General features: G+C 35.0%; 2 protein-coding genes across 2 annotated transcripts; one reads left to right on the top strand and one right to left on the bottom strand.

Annotated features, from left to right (window-relative positions):
• Positions 1-4,144: 4,144 nt before the first annotated feature.
• Positions 4,145-23,996, top strand: LOC136806424 (GDP-L-fucose synthase-like). The gene is made up of 11 exons (XM_067062995.1): positions 4,145-4,280; positions 14,852-14,987; positions 15,283-15,397; positions 15,970-16,023; positions 16,249-16,397; positions 18,230-18,363; positions 18,910-18,974; positions 19,453-19,519; positions 20,148-20,227; positions 20,983-21,082; positions 23,199-23,996. Exons 2-11 carry the CDS (start codon positions 14,860-14,862, stop codon positions 23,252-23,254), a joined length of 948 nt encoding a protein of 315 aa, XP_066919096.1. The 5' UTR covers positions 4,145-4,280; positions 14,852-14,859; the 3' UTR covers positions 23,255-23,996.
• On the bottom strand, positions 6,648-12,803 carry LOC136806423 (fibroblast growth factor receptor 3-like). Its single transcript, XM_067062994.1, has 10 exons — positions 12,267-12,803; positions 11,457-11,939; positions 10,768-11,070; positions 10,031-10,192; positions 9,726-9,827; positions 9,426-9,592; positions 8,942-9,064; positions 8,057-8,265; positions 7,698-7,803; positions 6,648-7,420 (listed from the first exon to the last, which is right to left on the bottom strand). Exons 1-10 carry the CDS (start codon positions 12,655-12,657, stop codon positions 7,238-7,240), a joined length of 2,229 nt encoding a protein of 742 aa, XP_066919095.1. The 5' UTR covers positions 12,658-12,803; the 3' UTR covers positions 6,648-7,237.
• Positions 23,997-24,348: the final 352 nt, after the last annotated feature.

Genomic DNA, 24,348 nt, shown 5'->3' on the forward strand with positions numbered 1-24,348 from the left:
GATGAAACAGGTCTTAAAATAAAATTTACTTAAGGAAAGTTTATAAGCAGAATAAAATAAACTCAGAGAACATCAAAGGATTGGCTGATGATTTTAGAACCTTGATTTAGTTCCTCAAGTTTTACCCTTTATTTCTTTGTTATAAATTTTGTTGCAAGTTTCCTAGTTTTTGCCTGAAAGTTTAGTTCACAACAGAAGAAAATAGCAAAAACTATGGAGTTGTCTTCAGAAAGTATGTACATTAACAACACAAACTCCTACAATCCCATGAATTTAATAAAGTCAACTAGCTGTTTCGGCATCGTCCGAGACGACTCTTTTGCAATTTCCTTTCTTGCTTTGCTCGCTTTAATTTTGCCGTCAAACTCTTGATAATTTAAAAAACTTTGGTGCCAAGATAAAAGGAGTGAAATTAAAAACATGACATTCTTAGGGCAATGGCAACTAATACCATGCGAATAAAATGGAATAGTGTAAATCTGTAAATCACATTCAAAAAATAATAAAGACAATTTTAAGTTGCGTTTTTTTAGCCTTAGTCATAACTTTTTGTTTTGTTTTAGATTTGTTCTTTTCTCACTTTTCTTTAAAAATATTGTTTTGTTTTGAAAAGAATTCGAATGTCATTAGTTATAAAATAAGGTCATCAATTACATTCGAAAATATATAAAAGAAAAGAGAAAAAAAGAGAAGGAAAGTCAGGACAGAAATTAAAATTGCTTAATGTAGATGGGTGTTTAGTTTCAAAACAAAGGCCGAACGAAGTCTAAACCAGGCTCTATCAACAAAAACATTGCGAAAACAAAAGGACAGACAGACAGAAAAACAAACAAACAAAGTGACATACAGACTAAGGCTATTAACATATAGATTAATATTACGTACTGTAGTTAGCTTTCAATCATCATTGCTACACCAAAAATTACAGAAGTGAAGCAAAAAGAGAAATTTTAGAAACCGAAAGCATATTTCTTTATAAGAAAACCCTCTATATGTGGGAATTGTCGTAGGAATACCCTTTTTTTTATTGGACTTGACTTATAAAAATTTTGCTTTGCCTAGTTGTAGTTTCTTCATAATTTTATAGATTTCTTAGTCTGTTCAAAACTTAGTTTTCTAGTTTCCTCATTATACTTACAAAGTCGATCATTTGAAAAAAGAAAATTTTGAAATTTTGAATTTTTTTTCTTCAAATGATCCACTTTGGCAAGATACATCTTTGTTTTATGAAATTTTGAAAACAATTGGATAGACTATGCTTGAGAAATTCAATTTTGTTTTTAACGTCATAATCATAATCAGATTTTCCGGTTTTTCGCAAAAAAAAGCGAAAATACAATTACGTTACACATCAGGTTAGAGACTCAATCATATGTTCAGTCATTTTATCAGGTTATTTTCTATCGACCAATACAATCTGAAGATTATGACAATTATAAGACATAATCATGCATCAATAGTATGGGACCCAGTAGGAAATCTAAAACTCAATCGACACATAGAGTCTGTACAACGAAAATCAGCTAAATGGATTTCTAATCAATGGCAACGAGAAGCCTCTCCAACTAGTATGATTAAGAACCTTGACCTGCAAACATTGGAGCAGAGGCGTACAGTCAAGCGCTTAACATCTCTCTACCAGTTTCACCATGGAATCAAGTTCATGCCTCCTAATACCATTAAACCTCAGAGATGCAATGATCTTCGATTTCAGCCAATCCAAGGTGCAATTCAACGGTATACCTACTCCTTCTACCCATGGATACACAATCAAAGAATGGAATATGCTTTCAGCTGGTCTGGTTAATGCTGAGTCGTTAGATATATTTAATGATAAATTAGTGGCCTTCCTCAAATAGATTATTTTCTTAAGTTTGCTTCAAATCTCAGTGTTAATTAATCTTGTCTTGTCTTGTCTTATCAAGTTTTCAAAATTCTTTCAGTGATGCGTGAGGTCATAACTTCTTCTGTAGTTTTTCTCCTCAATTCAACCTTGCAATCTAATTTATTTCAATTTATCTTATGTTTTATATATTAGTTAATAAAATGTTTTTACTCAGAATTGTTTTTATCCTTCACATATTTTTATCGTTCACATTTTTAGCCTTTTAGTTTGTTTTCAATGTCAATACAGCCATGTAGCTCTTTTTGGTAACCAATTAAATTCCTCAGTAATCTAAGTTCTTTTTTCGGCAATATTCAATTACCTCTTAATCCAAAGTGGTTGCCTTTTTATTAAATTCTAGATTTTATTATATTTAGATAGATTTTATTTTATTACCATTTTATTTTACATTCAGGAAATTGTACGTATGTACCCTCTGAATTATTGAATAAAAATAGAAATAGAAATCATAACTTACCCGAGTGGCTGTGAAATACGCACTATGAGCGCCTTCTGATGGCAGGAGACATGGTAAAAGTGGTCTTTTGACATTTTTTGGAAATTAATTCAAAAAATTTAGGCGATAAAACCTTTTCAAATTTCCATAGGCATTTGTTTTTGTAAATCACAAACAAATCCGAGAACCTCGCAAAATTCAATTTCCGCAAAAATTAATCCCATTAAAGTAGACAAAAAATACAAATGGAACGATTCAAGACTATTTTCAAACAGGGCTTCTTTTTTATCGGTTTTGATACTAGTTTGGTTAAATGAAGATCCACCTGATCAGCACAACCAAATTTGACTCTCTGCTCAGCTTTTTAACGTAGACCTTTTGCTAGGTGTAATGTCATGTTGAATAATTAAAGACTCTAGCATCAAAACAATGATAAGAAAAAATTTAGTGCATACATATAATAACTACCGTGAGAAAGGGTAACTTGCATCAGTGGAGGCTAACATGCATAGCCCTCAAATGAATGACCTGTCTGGTCATTCAAATACAACTATGCAGCTCCGCTCGAAGCTCTACTCTACCATTTTTGTTTTGATTTAAGTTTGTATTTTAATGACCAGACAAGTCTTTGATTTGAGGGCGATGCGTGTTAGCCTCCACTGATGCAAGTTACCCTTTCTCACGGTATGCATTGATGTGTCATTGTCATGATGCTGGAGCTTTTAATTATCCAAAACGATATCGTCTATAAGTCCTCTAACTATGATATTACAGATTACCCATCTTATATAAGGTTTTCTTTGACACTATTTGTTGCAGTTGTTACCTTGATATCTGGTAACTTGCATCAGTTGAGGCTAACCTGCATAGCCCTCAATCAAATCCAGACGGTGTCAATTGAACAACTTCAAACGAAAATTGCAATCAAACCAATTGAACGTAATCGAACGCGATCAAAGAATTATGATTCGATTGTCAAAGGTAATTGAATCTCAATCGAACGGCTGTTTCCTGGGTAATATTCAATTGTGTTCCATTGCATTCAGGTAAGGTTAAATTGGTTGATTGATTGATTGTCAATTATACATTTCTTTCCCTCAGCCAATAAAAACAGGATAAATTATCTTGTCTCTAGGTAACTGGCTGTGGAGTAATTAGTTATTCAAAAGACCGTCGCATTTGCCAAAACAACTATATCCACAATAATGTGTGTTTTGCATTTTTTTTTTTCTGAGCGAAGTACATAACTTTTACATATACCTTAAATTCATTCTTTTACTGTATATATATGTTTTTATAGTTCAATCATGTAATAAAGGTTTTTATAGGACTATCACGGACTATCATTGTCTTTTTATACTTTATATTATCGTAGTTAAAGTAATGAAAATTATTTTTTCAATACTGGCAGTTTCATGTTTTTACATAACAATCCTTTATATTATATGTAGCGAGAATGGGCCTGATGTTACTTAAATATATAGATAGATTGATAGAAAGAAAAGTACATTATAATAAATTGAAAAGAAAATGCAGAAGGCCAGTGGAGGTACATTTCAAAAGAAAATTAAAAAACAAAAATCAGACAGAGCACGAGAGAAACCTGACATCACCTGACTTCTTTGAGGAAATTCCTTTTCGCTCTGACATGAACAAACACTTTCGATTTCATCTCACGGCTAGTTTCCAACCCTTTTGATAGTGACCGAGTCAAAATTTGTCTCACTTACACAAACGAAATAAAGAGACTTTTCTATAGAAAACTTCTCCGCGCCTAAAAACTTTAGCTCGTTTCCAGGAATTCAACTCTAGCCCTGAAGCTGCTCTCTTTTCGTGATTTTCCGATTCGGGATTGCCAACATCATCACTTTCTTCACTTTCCTTATTTCAACAGTTCAACTCTTTCAACAACAACAACTTTCTTCCTGGTGCCTAGAGGTATTATGTTTTATTGTTATCTTTAACATCTTTTTCTGTTTGGGTGTGTCTGGTATATAAGTTGTAAATGGAGGCAAACTGGGGGGGGAAGGGGGTAAAAGGCAAATGGAGAGGGTGCGGGTATACTGTAACTTGGTCTAATATGTCGACAAATTTTAATATCCAGACGTCCGCGCTCGATAGGATCGAACACGGAACGGATCGATATGTGATCGATGGATTACTTAACGATCCGGATAGGAGATCGATAGAGGATCGATACTCAAGATTTTTTTAAGCTTATGATTAGTTATCGATTATTTATCGATCTATTATCATCGATCTTTTATCGATCTTATCGACCCTATTGACTCATACTCGATTTACGATCGATAACAAATCGATTAACGATCGATGACGAATCGATTAACGATCGATGACGAATCGGTATACTCTATAGACCTTTTTTCAAAGAGGACGTCCTGTTGAATAATTATGTAGTCCAGCCATAAAAACAATGATAGAGCCATGCATAATTACTGTATCATGCATATTGTAATAATTATGCGTGGTTTTATCATTGTTTTTCTGCTGGACTACATAATTATTCAACAGGGTGGCCTCTTTGAAAAAAGGTCTATTCAAATACTAGCTCGATAATGGTAGCGACTCCAGAAGTCATGCAACTTTTCGTTGACGTCAAACCAAATGTTTCATTTTTCTGTGAACTTTGAACCCTTGGAACTTTTATTCTATGTATGCTAAAGCGTTCCGGTTTTTACTAAATGAAAGCCCGTGATCCTAGCTTTCCAGCGGTATATAACACTGTGGACAGGGGCTAGACGGCAAATTGGTAAAATGCCGAACGTTTTGCAACATTTTGAAAATTGTTTGCCGACGTGAGAAAAAAAATTTACAACTATCGAAAAACAAATGTGTCTCGATTTCAGCCAATCCAAGGTGCAATTCAACGGTATAGCTACTCCTTCTACCCATACACAATCAAAGAATGGAATATGCTTTCAGCTGGTCTGGTTAATGCTGAGTCGTTAGATATATTTAATGATAAATTAGTGGCCTTCCTCAAATAGATTATTTTCTTAAGTTTGCTTCAAATCTCAGTATTAATTAATCTTGTCTTGTCTTATCAAGTTTTCAAAATTCTTTCAGTGATGCGTGAGGTCATTTGAGTTTGTTGGTTTTGAACATTAAAAGGTATGCAACCTTATTGTCTTTCGAAAAAGTAGTTGATGATACGTCGTGGTTTTAATTTTGTGTTTAAAATTTCATTTTCATCTATGATTGAGCGCAAAAATTAGCACTACCTTCCGATAAAACCCCTTTCCAAAAAAGATTTGACATTCGAATCGAAGAAGCCCCTACAGTGACTTTTTAACGAAAATAATTCTGACATCAATTATTCAAAAATCATGTGACGTAAATTTTCGAATTTTAGAAGGAATGGCACTTTCTACGAAAAAGTTAGTAAAATTAGATTTTTTGAATAGGTAGGTAAAAAACAGAGGTCTTCCGCGCGAGAAGTGGATATAAAATGTTGTCCCGTAAGTTTGGATATATCCATGATTGTTTTGAAATCAAAGTATTTATTATTTGGTCTTTTAAATCGCGTCATTTTGCCCTTAAATTCGTAAATACAGCATTATTTTCTTTTCTATTCTTATGCACTGATGATACATTTGACGCTCTCAATTTGACGTTTTACTGCTTGATAAGTTCATGTTTTCGATTAAAGTGAAATCGCCTTCAAACTTCCGGAAGAAACTCTCATAATTGACAGTTTACTGTTTATATACTAAGCTAATTTTATAGTGAAGATTTCAAGTCATATTCTCACATTCAATTTGAAGCATAGAAAGGTATTTACGAGAAATCTTCCAACTACTCGATATACTCCAGTGGTTGATGAAAACTTATTTGAATTCCCCTTAAAAGTAAAGTTAGAGAGCATTAGCAATACCACCTTTATCATCCTAAGGGCTTTTGATGCGCAAGCTAAACCGGCGTTTGTGACGACGGGAACCGTCTAGTTACTATAAGACAGTACTTATTTTAACAGATTTTGCCAGATTTTAAGAATATAAACCTGAGAGTTAAAAAGTTAAAGAACAGCCTAGAGTGAAAATTTACTGGGTTCTTACAAAAAAAGTGATTAATAGTAAAAAGTAAAATCTCACGAAATTACTCAGATTAAACAATTTCCATGAGGAAGCCTAGAAATCATATGTCAATGGTCTGCTTGGTGTCACTACTAAGCAGCAAGTTGGAACATGCAAAAAAAATATTAAACCAAAATGGAAAACATTATATTCAACAAACTTCTAAACGTGTTGATCAAAAAACTCTTGTTTGACAAATTGTTGAAGCGAGATGATTATCGAAAAAAAAACCTCTCATACACCTTGTTATTATTATACCATGGAAACAATTTAATTTAAAAGTCCTTTTTGTACAAATTTAAAAGACTAAGTAAAAGGGACATTATGGGGACATTATTATATAGGGAAATATAACAAACATATTTTCTAAATCAACATTAATGATGCTTAAGCTTTTTAAAACATTTAATTTCATATAATATACATCATTCCGGGGGTACTAGGTTCGCAAGCTGGTGGGTATATGCCGCCCGATTTCTGACTATCGGAAAAATATTGGTTTTACAATCCTTTTTGGGACTAATCTCACCAATTTTTTATCTTTCTAGGGACAAAAAGTTCAAATTTTCCTATTTTCCCTGACCCTTAGTGGGCGGGAATAAAATTTGATTTTCGGATTTTTCCAACCCTTTCCAAAACTTTGGAAGTTCAAAAAAGGTACCCTTAAGGGCGGCACATACCCGTACCCCCATTTGCCTAAGTACCCCTCCCCGGGACATCATCATGGCATAGTCATAGTCTGGTTGAACTGGATCGAGTTCCCAGTTAAAGTGAATAATAACTTTTCACAACAAAGGGTTTTTACGATGATTTTTTACAAGACCAAGTACCATTATAACCGTCATCAGTTAAAGCGCTTTCATCGTCAAAAAATGCGTATCCATCTGACATCAAAGATCGTTGCTCGTTCAGCTCGTTCTCTTCGTCACTTTCAAGCTCTTGGTTGTCAAGGCTACCATCTGTTGACTTGAATTCAAATATACCCTGAAAATTGAAAATGAATTCTTAATTTACAGATACCTGCATTCGTGTCCTTATGGGGGACCTCTAGTCCATCTTAAACGTCTATATGACGTTAGATGAACGCTGAAAGAATCTTTTGTATTACTTGGAAATAAGACAGTAATTCTCACTAATACTTGCACAAAAACCTGCTTTTATTTTACAACCACCAACCCAAAAGATATCGCAAAATTATTTTTTTCCACAAATTCTCTGGAGAAATTTCATAACCAAGGGTAGATTTAGAAAAAAATCATACATCAGAGGTTAATTCATTCAGCAGCGATTCCATATGAGCGACAAGTTCACTAAAAGACGGTCTTTTTGACGGCTCCTCCATCCAACATTTACCCATAATTTCATAACTGTAAAAAGATGGAGAACGTATTTTTTGTGGATATTGTGAAAAAGTGTAAAAATATTTTTTATGCTGGGCTTGTACCAGGGTGGCCCGAACCAAAGCCCGTATATGGTTTGAATTTGTAAACAGAAATTTAACTACCCATAATTAGATAAAAACAAGGTTGAAGATGTCATGCCCCTATTCCTCCCCTATCGACTGGACCCATGCCTTCTATGTTAGTAAGGATAAAACCAGAGTTTTTGTTTCACACTTACATTAGAGGAGGGCAACTTTTCGGTCTTTTCATTCGATAGCCGCCATTTAACACTTTATAAAGATCTTGAACCGGTATTCGTGGGTAGGGTGTTCCACCCAAAGTGAAAATCTCCCATAGCAACACGCCATACGCCCAAATATCTGATTGCGTACTGTATACACGGTCTAAAAGTGCTTCAATAGCAACCCATTTGACTGGAAACCAACCCTAGAACAAAGAAAATTTAAAAAATTAACTCAAATCGTATTGAGAAATTTCTTTTTCTAGAGAAATTTTCTTGTTTTGGCTGATTTCCTCGTCATTGCCCCGCAAGGTGTTTGGTTACTTCGCGGTGTGGGACGTCTCAGAAAAAATAATTCAAGAAGTTCCGATATTTACTTTATTATTATTATTTTTTAACAAACCAAAAAACATGAAGGCTTCAATGCCTTGGGCTCTTCAGAAAAAAATTGTACATGGGGGTGGATGATATAACAATTTTTAGTGATTTACCCCCCGAACAGGGTGACTTTTGGCCCCCCGGACAATAGGTTTTACCCCCCGGGCAAGCATCTGCTGACACCCCGGACACCCCAAATTACCCCCGGACAGGAAATTTACCCCCCGAACAAGGCAAATTTTGATGATTTTTTGCTACCCCCTGGACAAAATATCCTCCACCCCCCATGTACATTTTTTTCTGGAAGAGCCCCTTCAATGAAAAGCGTTTAGGGAACACTCTCCAGCTATGTGCTTTGGGTGTTTGAATAAAACTATCTGCTGGAATGCAGCCTTACAACGTTCATTCTCATATCAATACGTTCGCGGGCCATTCATAGCGACAGGTACTTGCTAGTTAGTGCACATTATTGGAATCAATGATACAGGGGTCTGTTTTACTTACGTTTGTAGTCTTTTGGTAATAGTCTGTATTGTTTAGACTTCTAGCCAATCCGAAGTCTGCAATTTTGATGACGTAATCTTCACCTAGTAAAACGTTTCGTGCAGCGAGATCGCGGTGTATACACTAGAAATAAATGGCAAGGAAATGAATTTATTTTAAAGTTTTTCTACCATCTTTATGTCGATTATTGAGTATAACATGCTATTGAAAGTGAAGAATAAGCATAAAGTACATGAAATGCAAATCTTCTGAAATTTGTGTGTTGTCTTTTGATTGACATTTGTTTTGCTTTAGCCAATCACCAAGCTCAAAAGCAAATCCCAAATATTTATTCAAAACCGGTCCTCCGACATGGAGAGATTCTTATTTGGAATCATGGCCTTTATAGTGCATACGTCCCAGCGTGGAGTAATCAGAATGTGCTTGGAGATGACATTCCTTCGCGAAATCTGCGGAATTTTAACGCATTAAAGTATGTAGATACCTTTTTGGAAGAAAGAAACTCCATTCCTTGGGCTACTTGTGACGAGAAAGATATCAAGTCTTTGGTCGTTAGAAAAGGTTGCTGGTCCATTGCTAAAGGTCTTTTCGAACGAAGGAACATACGTAAATTGCCGTGAGGTGCGTATTCAACTATGATGTTGATAGGGTCTAAAAAAGAAATGAAAATGTTCCTTTATTAGCAGTATTCGGTTCTACAAAGAGTATAAATGCTATCTAAAGCAATGGTGTATAAAATAGGACCTAAGCTATTCTAATGTGATATACCAACATAAGCACATACCCTTTTCAGTGCAACATCCAAGAAAATTGATGATATGTTTATGCTGTCCAATATGCTTCAACATTGCTAACTCCAAGAGTAAATCTTGTCTTTTAGCATTTCCTGAAGAGAAAATTGTAATACATCTTTGAGTTCGAATGGGCAATTTTAGCCGTAGAACACAGAAATATTAGGCCCTAAGCATAGTTGTTGACTATCAAACTAAAACGAAAATATGATTTTTTCAAACAACAAAAGGGTGTGTACTGATTTGTATTGCTAATATAATTTTTTTTTGCTACCACAATAATAATCTGAATCATCACCTTTGGGAATCTTAACAGCAACAGTTTTCCTTTCTCCATGGACAAGTCCACCTGGTAATGTAGCCTTCATAACAATACCAAATGATCCTGAGCCAAGGGTCTGCGAAATGATCAATGATTTTCTGTTCACTTCCCATTTTGGATCAACACTGTTCAATAAAACTAGGAACGCAAATGAAAGTAATCAGAAAGAATAGTATAGTGACTGACCCTTAGTGATTTACTATTTGTCCTGTTCAGAGGCAATTTTCCAAATTAATATTTCTATTCATCTGTATTTTCAAAGAAAAATATTATTTTGTATTAAATTTAGTTCCTGTATTTTTGAAGGAAAATGGGTTTTTAATATAATATACACGTTTTCTTTTTATAAGAAGCTTAACTTAGTCCAAAGGCTAGAGAATTTCAGCCTCGAAATTCCTTTTAAGAAGTTTGTCAGGCAAAAAAATTTTCTTAAAATTCGATAGCCTTTTATTCCAAGCAAAAATCCCTTGCCTTAAAGTACACATACAGTACACGTGTCTGCGGATAGATGTATCTCGTAAAGTAAAAGTTTTTAAGATAATCTAACCATGACAAACGATAGCCCTTGGCCCAATAAACATGAATATGATATAATATCAGAGGTGGTCAAAGCAAATTCTTCAGAAAATGAGTTGGAATGCTAAGCAACCCCAGCCCTGACCCGACATTAGAGTCGCTTATAAAAAAACGTGTAAAGCACCAATGAATAATACCTTGAGGGTCGTGGTACAATTCCTCTTTCGTTCTCTTAAGGTTCCTCTTTTTAGCCTGTACAATAGCAGGAGAGGAATCTATTATATAGACATTTTCTTCGTGTTGAACACTTTGCTGGTCATTTTGATGGATTTCAACCAATCCAATTTCTTCTACTGGAAGAGCTCTCTGCTTATCATCTCTAGGTTGACATTTACATAATTTACATACGGCTATGATGCTTATCCCAAAGATTAGCCCAACACCTAAAGCGATCAGAACAACTTTCAGAATGTTGATCCTTGGAGATTCAATATCATGTACTGAAAAATAGAAAAATTAATCTTTAATTTACACTAGAAAAACACGCAGTGGTTAGATAGATGAGTTTATGGTCCGATAGATTAGTGGGCATGGGATGATTATGGTGGGAAGGGCGTGTATGGTGTGGATGTTGCAACCGATTATTGAAGCAGTGAGAAGCCGCGGTGAGAGTAATGCAGGGTCTGTGAATATAGGATGTCATTCTTGATATACACGACAGGTTTTATTCCTATTAACCTTAAAAGCAATGATATTCTCAAGATGTAATCTTTTACACAGAAACACCTGAAAAAAAAAGGACATTTCCGTATAAAAGTTACATTATGAATATCATTGCTTTAAAGACAACTAATAAAAAACTATTTTTAATGAAAAACTAATTCACCTTTGTTGACAGCGACATATCTTGTCAAAAAATCAAAACCAAACGAATTACTCGCTACACATGAGTAATAGCCCTGATCATCCTCCGTAACTTGAGACAAGGTAAGATCGGAGCTGTGAAGTCTGGCCTTATTATCGTATCGCGTATATATGTTCACTCTGTATCCTGAAATTGGGATCTCCTTAACAAAGGGGAAGTTTGTAAAGTCGAGTTTATTTTTCACAATGTCACGCCCAATATTTTGAAGAATCGTTGGGTTAAAGTTCTTTTTCCAACGAATCCAGCGAAATTCGACTTTGTAGCCATAATATGATTGTTTTGATGATTGTTCGTGACATTGAAGCCTGACATGATCTCCCACATCGATACTGGTTTGACTGTTAACGTTCGGATTTGGGCCAGCTTGTTTAAATAGGTGTGGAATTTTGATTGGATTGTCAAGATGAGTTCGTCTATTTGAATTTTCATAGCGATACGATGATACTAATGCGTAATGGTTAAGATTTAAACAAAATAATGCATAAATAATCTTTGTAAAATTGACTTTGAAAGTAAAATAAGAAACTTAAATTTTCAAGATAGCTGTCTATACATAAACACAATATCAAGAGGGTCATTAATAGAGTACGCAAGCAAAGATTTTTCAAATACTTGACACCTTATCTCACTTGTACGCAGAGGACAATAAAAATGACGCCATTCAAATACTAGACCCTTTTCCTCTTCACAACGTACGTACTATATGGATGACCAAAGTTCGAATTGAACAAACGTTTTGGTCTTACGAGCTAAAGTAAGGTAAGTGCTTACCATTTACAGTGAAATTTCGTTGATTTTTTGCTGACTGTGCATTCACAATGCACGTATATTGACCAGAATCGGACGATCGCAAATCCTTCAACGCTAAAATGGATGATGATGACAAAAATGTATGCTTTCTGATTTCAGGATTGATTTTAAACCACCAGTGAGTTGCATTCATATTTCCAGAAACCCGACAATCAAGTGTTACGTCATTGCCGTATTCAGCGACAATATGTGTCGCATTTTTATTTGCAAATCGAATCTCTCGAATAGGATCTTTTAATCTGTCTTTAGGAGAAATAAAACTTCTTTCTCGCGCAACACATAAATTTGTCCGAAAACATAAGATGTAAAAAATCACCAATAAGGAGACATAATGATTTTTCTGGTGTTTCATTGTTGAATTGATCCTACTGGCGAATCTACTCCTCTTGTAACCAAAATTAACTTTGTAAAGATTACAGCAAACCCAACGAGCACAGCTATCAGATGTTAATCATAAGTAATAAGTGATTGAACATGTTGCTTAATTCAGTAACAAAACTTACTAAAAATCGCCAACTTTTTAATTACGCCATTATAATCGAATAATTATGGACAGGAAGCTAATAATGTATAGAGTACATGCATTCTTGTTAATGACCTTCAATTTTTTTCTTCTGGATATCTTATTTCTAAGAAAAACTTAAAACAAAACCTTTCTTTGATGGGATGGTAATGTATTCTTTAATTCATATTGATCAATTTCCGTACATTTCGGTTCTGATGCAATTCCGCTTCTAGCATGTATTATCTTTTATTACAAGATCTTTCTATGAAAAAAGGGAGATTTAATTTTTAATAAACAGAACAGGGGAAAATGAAATTGACTCTTTTCGCTAAAATTTTCGAAAAAATACGACCCTATAAATAAGACTAAATTGTCAACAAAAAGTTCGCTAAATTGAACTGACTTTTCAATTTTGTGTTTTTTACGATAGTCGATAGTGTGGTTTTACTGGGACTGGCGTAGGTTTATGTGGTTTAAAGTGGGCATTCCTATACCTCTTTTTGTTTAAGTCCCATCGGGAGAGAGTTGTTTACTTATTTGCTGTAAAACGCAGAAAACATGATGTCATTTACTCTCCATAAAAAAAGTTCGATTCCCAAGTGATTAAAAGTAGTATAAATGATGTACTTGTTTTGAGAGTTCCCAAAAGTCATTATACAATGCAAGGGTCTAATTTCAAAGGTCTATTTTTGGGCCGGACATATGATTGTCTATCATTGAGTGCTCCCCCTGGAGCTATGATACTATCCACCAAAAATAGTGTATATAGTTAGTTGTTTAATGTTGGCAACCCTCACCTCCACTCTTGAATTTTGTCACACTTCTTTTTAGAATGCGGTAGATAGAAAGTGGGATGGTCGGAATCCTTGATCACAGAAAAGGAATATAACTAGGTCATAAGCTGTGAAAAATCGAACTTTTGTTGGATGATACCATTTTGAATAGTCGTTTTGAATAAATAATTACTGCAGCATAAATTTTAATGATTACCTTATCTATTTGATTTCTCTTTTACATCACACCCCTTTGATCTGGCTAAAGGGCAGTAATAATGATGTAGTAATTTGTTATTCAATAGACAGTTGCATTATCCTAAACAACTATCCAAAGATTAGAGGCTAAAACATTACGTAATGGCTTCAAAATAGATAGATAAGATATCTTAGCATCAGGATAACATCTTTATTGCTTGCTAAACATTTAAAAATGATTACATTAAAACTTACAGGTGTGGAAATTTAAAATTACTGGGAACTAGGGGGAGAGGAGATATTTATAATAAACGGGGCATAGGGGAGCTCAATTTCATACAGATCAATGTTATTATTCTAATTTTGGGAAGCTGACAGATGTCAGGAGAGTTGAAGGCCTTGAGGATATAAACTATTTGGGAAAATACTTTTAAGAATGAAAAAAAGAAATGCAAAATGGGGAGATTTATTTAAAGGTTTATCGACGTCATCTGATGTTGTGCTCCTTCACCGAAAAGTCGATTGAGTTTTCCTGATGGTTTTGGGGTTGTTTATATTCATTCCAATTCGGTGACAGCGGCCAATTTAATAAACCTTGAAATGGGCTTTTCCAGAATAAATTTGAATATGGAGGGGTGGAGGATATAACAATTTTCAGTGATTTACCCCCCGGACGAAGTGACTTTTGGCCCCCGGACAACGGGTTTTACCCCCGGACAAGCATCAGTTGACCCTCCGGACAACCCAAATTACCCCCGGGCAAGGCAAATGTTGATGATTTTCGCTACCCCCGGACAATGGACAATATATCCTCCCCCATGTACAGACATTTTCTGGAAGAGCCCAATGCATCTCCCCATTTCTTTTCTTTTGATTTTCCCAAACGATCTATACTTTTAGCAGATGAAGTAAAAATCAAAAATAGAATAGGTTTGCCAACTTTTTTTGTCCGACAATATATATAATTGGTTCAAGATTATTTTTTTCTCTCAAAAGAACAGAGTTTCACCCTGTAAGATAACTATTATCTCCTTTTCAATGCATCTTCTGTTTTTATTTCATCATATTAGACATCAAAATGACAAGAACCATCTTGGTAACTGGAGGAACTGGATTGGTAGGGAAAGGAATTGAAATTGTATCGAAACAAGAAAATCCAGATGACGACAAATTCATTTTTCTTTCTTCCAAAGATGGTGATCTAAGGTATGATATTATTCTCTATACCCATTGAAATAGTTACCTATAGTTTGCACCCTTGTGGGAACAGTTATTTCTAAGTTGCGAAGAGTTTAGAAAACATATTTCACTTAATGCATGCCATTTTTCATGACCTTTTAGCGTCCGGTTATTGGCCGTTGCCCCTCCTTAAATCACTAAAATTTTGGCAAAAACACAAGAAAAAGTGCCCTTTTTGGCCATCAACAAACGCTGCCCTGCCTTTCTAAAATATGGCCTGTAATGTCACATCAAAAAATATTTTATAATCTTTATTTTATAGAGTGCTTTCGGAAGTTGAATCAATCTTCGAGAAACATAAACCTACTCATGTAATCCACTTAGCTGCCCTCGTTGGTGGACTTTTTCGAAACCTGAGAGAAAATCTGCAATTTTTTGTAAGTTATTATTCATTCTGTTGCGTGCATATATCTTCTGGAAACTTATGGGATTTTGAGGGTCAAAAGAAAGAAAATAATTTTGCAGGGTATGTTCAACTGAAACAGATTCTTTTTATACTGAACTACTAATAAATTTCGTTAGCCGAGACCAATTTAATTTGTTGTTTTACGGGCCAAGCTACCCAAAAAAGAGGGTCGTTCGGTCGGCGAAAAAATAAAAATAAAAGTAGAATGTTAAACATATAATCTCCTAAAAAGGCAGCAAAAACTGCTACATCTTGACAAAAATGCTTAATAGAAAATAAAAAGACATAAAAGGTCGAATTCATGTATAAAATGAAAAATTGAACATAAAATTCTCAAAACCTTGGAAAAACTACCAAAATTTTGAAAATTGGCAGTCTGTAAAGCAATGAAAATAAAAATTTATTACCAAAATCAATTTTATTTTTATTTCGATTTTCGGAATTTCAGGGTCGGTCGGGCCCGTAAAACAACTAATCAAATTGGTCTCGCCTTACAGTAGATGATTTAACGATAATTTTCTCTCACTGATATGATATATTTAGAGACAAAATATGGAGATCAACGATAATGTTTTGGCCTGCTGTCATAAATATAAGGTCTGTTGCATTTTCTTCATAAACCTGTTTAAATTAAAATTACGTTATCCAATTATCTTTTCGTCCATGAGTTTGGGCAAATGTTCCGATCTTTATACCAAAACTCGTGTTTTTCTATGAGACACTTGAAAATGAATAATTTTTAGTCTATCTGTAGCCTTTTAAGGAAAACTTCATTTTGTGGAAAACCTTAGTTTTCATACTTTATGATCATGCACACTTTAGGTCGCAAAATGTGTATCCTGTCTATCAACCTGCATTTTTCCTGATAAAACAAGCTATCCGATAGATGAGACAATGGTACATAACGGACCTCCGCATGATTCCAATTTCGGTTACTCTTATGCTAAACGAATGATTGATGTCCTCAATAAGTATGATTAACAATGATTTATTTTTTACATCTAGTCAAACTTTTGTGTCCTAGTCGTGTCCCACATTTGTTAGGTGTCCTGAACAAATTTACTTAAAAACATGTACTTTCTGACTGTTTTTTCTGTTCTGCTCAGAATTATGGAAGCCGAGAAGGGTCAACGTGCGATCTCCGAAAGCATCCACTGAAGGGGGACTTCAAAATATCTGTTCTGAAGGCACGTTCCAGCTGGATATGGCGGTCTGTTCTTAGCGAACTAAAGAGAAAAGTCTGCTGGAAAAAAGTGGTCTGTTCTACTGAAGATTGGGACCAGCTGGAAAAATATGGTCTGTTCTACTGAAGATTGGGACCAGCTGGAAAAATATGATCTGTTCTACTGAAGATTGGGACCAGCTGGAAGAATATGATCTGTTCTTATGAAAAAATAGTTTGATATCTTATATTTATAAATAAGGTGTCTAAGAATTTCCTATCTGTTCTGTGAGGGAATTTCAAAGAAGTCCTGAATGTGGTTGCCTGGAGTGGCAGCTGGAAATTCTCCATCTGTTCTACAAAACATCTGGAAATTGTGGATCTGTTCGAACTGTTAGCTGGAAATTAAGTTTCTGTTCTTAAAAGTCCTTCAATGTCAAGCTGGAATTTAGCGATCTGTTCTTATAAGATTATGTCAGCCCTGGTAGATAAGAACAGTTAACTTGCGTAAAATCAATCGCCTGGTAATTTCGTATCTGTTCTGAAAGTTTTTTTACCTCCTAGCTGGAAAAATATAACTGTTATGAAGTAAAAATTTCTCCCCTGGAAAACGAGGAACTGTTCTTAATTTTGTGGAAATCCTTCCAGCTGGCAAATCAGAACAGATATTTGCAAATTTTAGGTCGGTGGCTGCTTCTGGATCTCTTCCGAAAGCTGTCGAGATTTCTTTCAAGCTGTCGCGTTCCCAGAAACTGTCGCGTTCCCAAAAACTGTTGCGTTCCCACAAAATTGTCTCATATTCTCAAAAACTGTCGCGTGATTTCAGATGTTACTCAGGGAATCCTCTTTTGTAGCCTTGTGTGGCACGAATTCATGTTAGTTTTGAAAAAAATGCAAAAGACGTCACCTTCAAGTAGTGGCTTGAAACCACATTTATGACCGATGACAACACGCTTTTACTTTCTTTTGATCCGCCATTTCGAAATAAATATATTCGGTCGGATTCATCGTTCATTAGGTTTTGATTTAATAGAGGACATGCAAATTACAGTTAGGCTCGACTGAACTGAGCCTCTGGATGGGAACACGTCAGATTTTGAGAACGCGACATCTATTGGGAAAGCGACACTATTTGGGAACGCGACAGCTTGAAAGAAATCTCGACAGCTTGAAAGAAATCTCGACAATTTGAAAGAAATCTTGACAATTTGAAAGAAATCTCGACAGCTTTCGGAAGAAGTCGCACGCTGACCCTTCTCGGCTTCCATACAGAATGGATCAGAGCAAGGGAAAACTTTTTAGGCGCCCTTAACAAAGGAAGGTGCCCTCGTTGATTTAGGTACTCTTAAGAATTTGGTTTTGGCAAGTTCCTTGGTTTGGATTAGGCATCCCCATTAAATCCAAAATCTTTGTTCAATTGAGATTTTTTGCTCCTATTTATTTTATATGATGTTTGGGATGGCTTTAAGCCCACACAACTTAATAACTTGTGAAAACTGATAGCAGGTGTGGCACTCTACCCCAGTTTTTTAATCTTCCAGGCCTGGGACAGATAGAAAAAGGGATAGCTTACCTCACTCCCAGCTTTGCAAACAGCTACCAGATGGATATGCTTTTTACTTTACTCTTTATCTTTTCCAGAGGTTACAATGACCAATATGGATGTAAATTCACCAGTGTCATTCCATGCAATATCTTTGGTCCGCATGATAATTTCAATATCGAAGATGGTCATGTATTGCCTGGTATCATACATAAAATATACAAAGCAAAAGGTTTTTGTGAAAATAAAAATATGTTTATTTTATTTCGTTTAAGTTTTTTAGTATGCCTAACAACTCCGCTTACTTTCCTGTGACTACATTCACTAAGCGCAGGTAGGTGTTAGACGCACTTTGAAATTTAATGATAGTTCTCTTTAACTATATCTTTCGCGTTTAACTAGGCGCCTAACTTCCTTTCCCCTCTTTTTCATTCATGTCACTTTGTAGTAAGTACAGAAATGGCGTTTAAGTGTGCCTAACTGATAGACACACTTAAGTGGGCTTAAATGCAAACAATTTTTACACAAGTGAGTAATAAGCTTCACGGTCCAATTTTGCTAAAGCAGGGTTTTCAAATTAGTTTTCAAACTCCAAGAGCACGTCACTATCAGTCATCGATTTCTCCCCTGGAATACATTCACTTTTATGCATAGCTGTTACAATAGTAATTTTAACATACTCAAAGTGACCAAACAAAGGGCTTTTAAATAACCATCTGAAAGCCTTATTTTTTTCAATTTTCAAATAACTTTATAAAAACTTTATTTGTTATTTCAGAGGAACAAAAGCCACTGACAATATGGGGTACTGGAAAACCTTTAAGACAATTCATCTATTCCCTGGTATCCTTACTTTTTTATTGTATTAAACACAATGAAAGAAAACCCCCGGGGGGGGCACTCAAAAGGTCCGACCCACGGCATGTGCCGTCCTTAAGGGTAGGTTTTTCGACACTCTCGAAATGCACTGTAAGGGTCAGATTTTGAAAGCCATTTTTTTTGTCGGCAGATGCTGTCGTTTAGAAATCAAGTGCCCCCTTCCCCTTGGGAGAAAACTTTTATGATTTGGAATGATGTGATTATGATGTCATAAAATTGTCTTCGCAAACTATCGTAACCCTTTTGACGAATTTTGTGCTGTTTGAAGTCCTTCAACCCAAAGCAAATTTATGTTTTTTTCCTTTTAAGTTTTCCCCATTTTTTCACTATGCCACCCTGCACAACTTTGCACAATAACAAAATAATAAAAATGTTTTAAATTAGTTAACTTGTGCATGTGTAAAAACAGCTTTAAAAATCTGATTATCTTCTAAATGTTTAGGACCTTGCAAAGCTGTTCTTGATGGTCCTCAGAGATTATGAAGATAGTTCACCGATTATTTTATCAGGTAAGGAAATATTTTTTGTTTCTGATATGAGATGTCACTTTCTAAAACTAACATCATCAAAATGTAGTTGCCCAATATGAATTTAATCAAAGAAGCGCTATTCTTTCCTAAAGATTCTTTCCCTAATCATTTCTATTTTTTCCAGACTACTTTAATGGGATAAATTTTCGCGGGGATTAATTTTCGCGGATTTCGCGGATTTGGGTGTCATCCGCGAAAATAAGTCCCATTGGAAATTTGAAAAAGGCCCATCCGCGAAATATTTCTAAACAAAACTCAAAATATGTCAAATAAATGCTATTTGAATGGTTACTTGCATCAAAGAGGCGCAAATAATGTGTATTTGAACAACCAATATGCATGATTTGACAGTAAAAGTCACAAAATCGAGAAAATAATGCCCCCCAATAGTGCCATCCGCGAAAATTAATCCCCGCGAAATCTTAAAATTTCGCGGATGAGCTCAACCGCGAAATTTAATCCCCGCGAAAATTTATCCCATTAAAGTAAGTCCTTCGTCTAGGATGGAAAGTGTTAGTTTCCATATTCACAAAATATTCAGAATTTGAGAATGTATATGAAGTTTAACTCTTTGAATTCTTAACCTTTCAAATATCTTTTTGTGTAGTTGACGAGTCTGACGAAGTGTCAATCAAACAAGCTGCAGAAATGATTGTCCAAGCTATGGATTTCAAATATGGTTTAGAGGTAGACATTTCTTTCTTTGGTATAGTTTTTGTTCTTGTTTATATTTTCCTTTTTTGTTTGGTAAAAAGAAAATGTCAAATTTCGTTTTGATATAATTTAAGCACTTAAGCACTTAAGCATTTAATATTATTTAAGCACATTAAAAAATCCCTCTTTTGTTCACTCTTCTTTGATCCTTCTTTTCATTTCATAGTTTCATAGCAACTACCTGTCTCCACTCGAGGCATTGAATAAAATTCGACTAGTATCATTGTTGTAAGACTTAGTTGTAAGCTTACATATTATACTCTCTGGGGGGGGGCACTCGTATGATCTGGCCTACGTCATGTGCCGCGCTTAAGGGTGAGGTTTTTCAGCAGCCCAAAATGCACTGTAAGGGTGATTTTCTGTGAGATTGCACTGCAAGGGTCGAATTTTAAAACAAATTCAAAATAATTGATAAAAAGAAAGGCTTTTACTTCTCGTTTGTTTGAAAAAGTTTCTCTTGCCTGATAATTACAGCTGACAAGAATAATTTTCTCAGTTTTTCTTTGAAACAGAAAATTTCCCAAACTTCTTTTATCACGCAGATTTACAGCTGAAAAATATAGTACACTATAAGGGTTGGGTAAATCATGAGAAAATACACTGAAAGGGTACCTTTTCAGCCATATTAAACTGCACTGTAAGGGTAAGATTTTGAAAAGCAGATTTTGCGCGGCACATACCGTCGTTTCGAAGTCCCATACTATAAACCTTTTCTCTTTAATTTTTAGTACGACACAACACGATCTGATGGTCAGTACAAAAAGACTGCAAGCAATGCCAAACTTCGTAAATTATGGCCTGACTTCAAATTTACCCCAATGAAGGAAGGTAAACGAAATTTTCCTTTTATGTTGAGAGCTCAGTAACAGACGTTCAAAATCTTTTTTTTCCTAAGGGAACGATGACACACTCCTAAAAAATGAAGAAGGAGTATCTAAGATTCCCGAGTATGTGCCACCCTTAAGGATGTCTTTTTGGAACTTTGAGGGGTTGGAAAAATCAAATCATTAAATCTCAGTCCCAGTGAGGGTCGCAAAATTCACAAAACTTTCCTTTTTTCCTTTTTAATCCCGCCAAAGGTCGATAGTTGGGCGGCACATACCCGTCAGTTCTCAATCCTAGTACTCCCGGAATCTTCCTCCGAAAAGGTGATAGTAAGAGGGGAATTCCTGAGAAAGAAAAGAAGGATTCATAAGGAATGCGAGAAGCAAACAAAAGGCCTTCTTTTTAATGCCAGAAAGTTTCCCGAATCATGAGGAAATAGTAAAAAATGTTCCTGGTTTTTATTATAAAATGGCAAGTGAAATGTTTTGATGCTTATTAAAGTCCACTGCCATGAAAATTTTAGAAAAGGACAGTTTTTGTAGAAAAGGACAGTTTTTGGACATTTTTGATAAGGGAGCTTGAAAAATAATAAAAAATTCCGCGGATCTGAATTAATTTTTTTTTTCGTGGGAATTCAATTTCGCGAAACAGCAATATCAATTTTTATTCCAGAATTTTCAGTTTTTAACGGGAAGGTAGATTTTGCTCTAAATAGCCTGGTTTTAGCCTATATTTACCTTATTTTTCGGTTTTCAGTAGTACAATTTCTAACCCCCCCCCGACAATTAAGTCCCCCCATTTATTAATATTTTGAAATTTTTCAACCGCCTCCCTATTTATTTGGAACCTAAGAGTACAAAAAGCATTTTCAAATTAAAGAAGTGCCAAGGTGGGTCATTCAGGGGTGATAAGAAATAGTTAACCGACATCTAATAGACCTTAGGTCTTTCCGAAAAGTGGGCAAATTGTTACGCATTCCTCTTAAAGAAATAACTACAGTACGAATGAAAAAAATAATACCAGACAGAAAACTTCCCGAATAATCCAGGGGGGGGTCAACATTTATAATACCAACCCATAGCCCAAAAACCTGACTTGTGACCTTTTGAGCTAAGTTAACACCACCACCCCAAAATTGGTATCGATACCAACTTGAAAATCATAATTTTCAGAAAAAGGGGGGACCCACCCCCTTATTTTGGTATCGATACCAACTTGAAAATCATAATTTTCAGAAAAAAGGGGGACCCACCCCCTTAATTTGGTATCGATACCAACATGACTTTTTGAATTTGACAAAATATCATGGGACCCACCCCCTAATTTAGTACCAATACCAATCTGACAAATTTGAGTTTAAAGCTGTTTAAAGGGAACCCACCCCTCCCACACAAACAGGGTACTAAGAGAAACTTCAAAAAAACTCATTTTTGAAATACTCTTTCTTCAACACAACACAAAAAATGTCATATGCTAAAATAGAAAATAACTGAAAACTGACAATATAATAAAAACAAACCCAATGAAGCTAGCAAAATCAATCTGAATCAATATTATCTGAATATAATTGATGTGCAAAAACTAGGAGAAGCTATTATTAGTACATAATTTTAGAACAGAATAGATTCACTCATTACCAAATGCTATCACAGAAAAAATGCTTTTGCTTCAGGCTTGATCAAAAATAAAACTTGAAAATATCGAAAAAGTCCAAAATAAACAAACTTCAAAGTCATTTAAACTTATTACTCATTTACAGTCATTATACTCAAAAGCTAAAACAAATCCAATTGAAACCTGTTTAGACTGATATGTACCCCGGGGTATTTTCTAGCTATAAGGGCAAAAATTAGGAAAGTTTTGCTGTCATTTTGATATGGATACCAACTTTCTGAATCATATTATTTAAAAAAAGGGGTACCCACCCACCTATTTTGGTATCAATACCAACTGAGGATAACTCTTTTTTCTAAAAAAAGGGGGACCCACCCCCATCAATACCAACTTGACTTTTCAGACTTTTAAAGGAAAAAAAGACACCACCACCCGGCTATGGGTCTGGTATCTGGATGTTGACCCCCCCCCCCTGAATAATCATCTTTTGTTTTCTTCTTTCCAGCAATCGATCAAACGTGCAAATGGTTTATGAAAAATTATGATACAGCTCGCAAGTAGGTTAGAATAGTTTTCAAAATCAGGTATCGTTCTCGTTTAAACACCACTGTTTCACAGACCTGGTGGGACTCCTGCCCCACTGGAAAATCTCGCCAACATTTCGTCCCCGGTTGAAAAGATACACTACATACTGTTTCAGCATCACTGGGAAATTGACTTTGATTTCATCCTTATTTGAAATTTAATGGAAAGAATTATACTCGAAACCATCAAAATGGATTTTCTGAGCTTAGAACAATAGAGCTTTTATTCCCTTTTTGGGATTTCGGTAGAAATTTTCATTCCCACTGTAGGAAGAAGTTTCACCGGGCTGTGAGACGGGGGTGTTATTAATTTCTCCTCAATATGAAATTCGGCCAGTCAAACGATCCTTCACATTTTCTTAAAATAAGTTTTCGTGTAAAGGGGTAAAAAAGAAGAGATCTTAACAAGTCTTCTTTAACTTTTGGCGTGTGTGTAAAATACATTTCCGGTATTTTTCATCACGTGCTTGAAACGATTTTATTTGTCTTTTTTTTCTGAAAAACAAGTCTTTTGCAATGATGACCCTTAAGGTTTTTTAGGAATTTTGTATACTATTTATTGTATTTATAAATGTTTATTTTTATAGTACTTTTTATATTTATTTAGAAAGATTTATCATTGTGATTTGAATACAGGTTTAGGTTTTATTTTATTGAATATTTTGATTAGGATATTTTTTCTAATTTTTTTCAAGGTAATAGTGACTGTGAAAAGGAAATATTGTGTTATTCGTTCATCGTCCCTTTAAGTTTTGCTATGAAAAATCTTCACTTATTGATAAGTAAGTCTGCGACCGCAGTCGGAGGCGACTCGAAGGCTCCTCTTTCGATAGCTATCTACCCGAAGGTAGGAGGGCCACTCTTTCTCCCTGGCTTTCTCCACTTATCCTAGACTATGCTATAGTCTAAGACGAGTTTCATTTAAGAGGAACAAACGTGAAGACGGGAGTTTTTTTCGGGGGTAGCTGTTGTCGTAAACACAGACTCTATCCGCCGCGAAACATATTACGTTTTATAATATACAAACTATGTTATATCATAATAATATATTATACGGACAATAGCATCGTC

This window comes from Clytia hemisphaerica, unplaced genomic scaffold (genome assembly GCF_902728285.1).
Source record: "Clytia hemisphaerica strain Z4C2 unplaced genomic scaffold, Clytia hemisphaerica genome assembly, whole genome shotgun sequence".
Lineage (NCBI taxonomy): Eukaryota > Metazoa > Cnidaria > Hydrozoa > Leptothecata > Clytiidae > Clytia > Clytia hemisphaerica.

Bases quoted from the DNA above. Each gene is read 5' to 3' on its own strand.
- LOC136806423 (XM_067062994.1), bottom strand. From the start codon at position 12,657: ATGAAACACCAGAAAAATCATTATGTCTCCTTATTGGTGATTTTTTAC. The intron at 10,193-10,767 runs GTATTATTCATT...TTGCGTTCCTAG, and splicing joins ATTGTACCACGACCCTCAAG to TTTTATTGAACAGTGTTGAT. The intron at 7,421-7,697 runs GTATGATTTTTT...TTCAATTTTCAG, and splicing joins TGAATGAATTAACCTCTGAT to GGTATATTTGAATTCAAGTC.
- LOC136806424 (XM_067062995.1), top strand. From the start codon at position 14,860: ATGACAAGAACCATCTTGGTAACTGGAGGAACTGGATTGGTAGGGAAA. The intron at 16,398-18,229 runs GTATGATTAACA...TATCTTTTCCAG, and splicing joins ATGATTGATGTCCTCAATAA to AGGTTACAATGACCAATATG. The intron at 19,520-20,147 runs GTAAGGAAATAT...CTTTTTGTGTAG, and splicing joins TTCACCGATTATTTTATCAG to TTGACGAGTCTGACGAAGTG.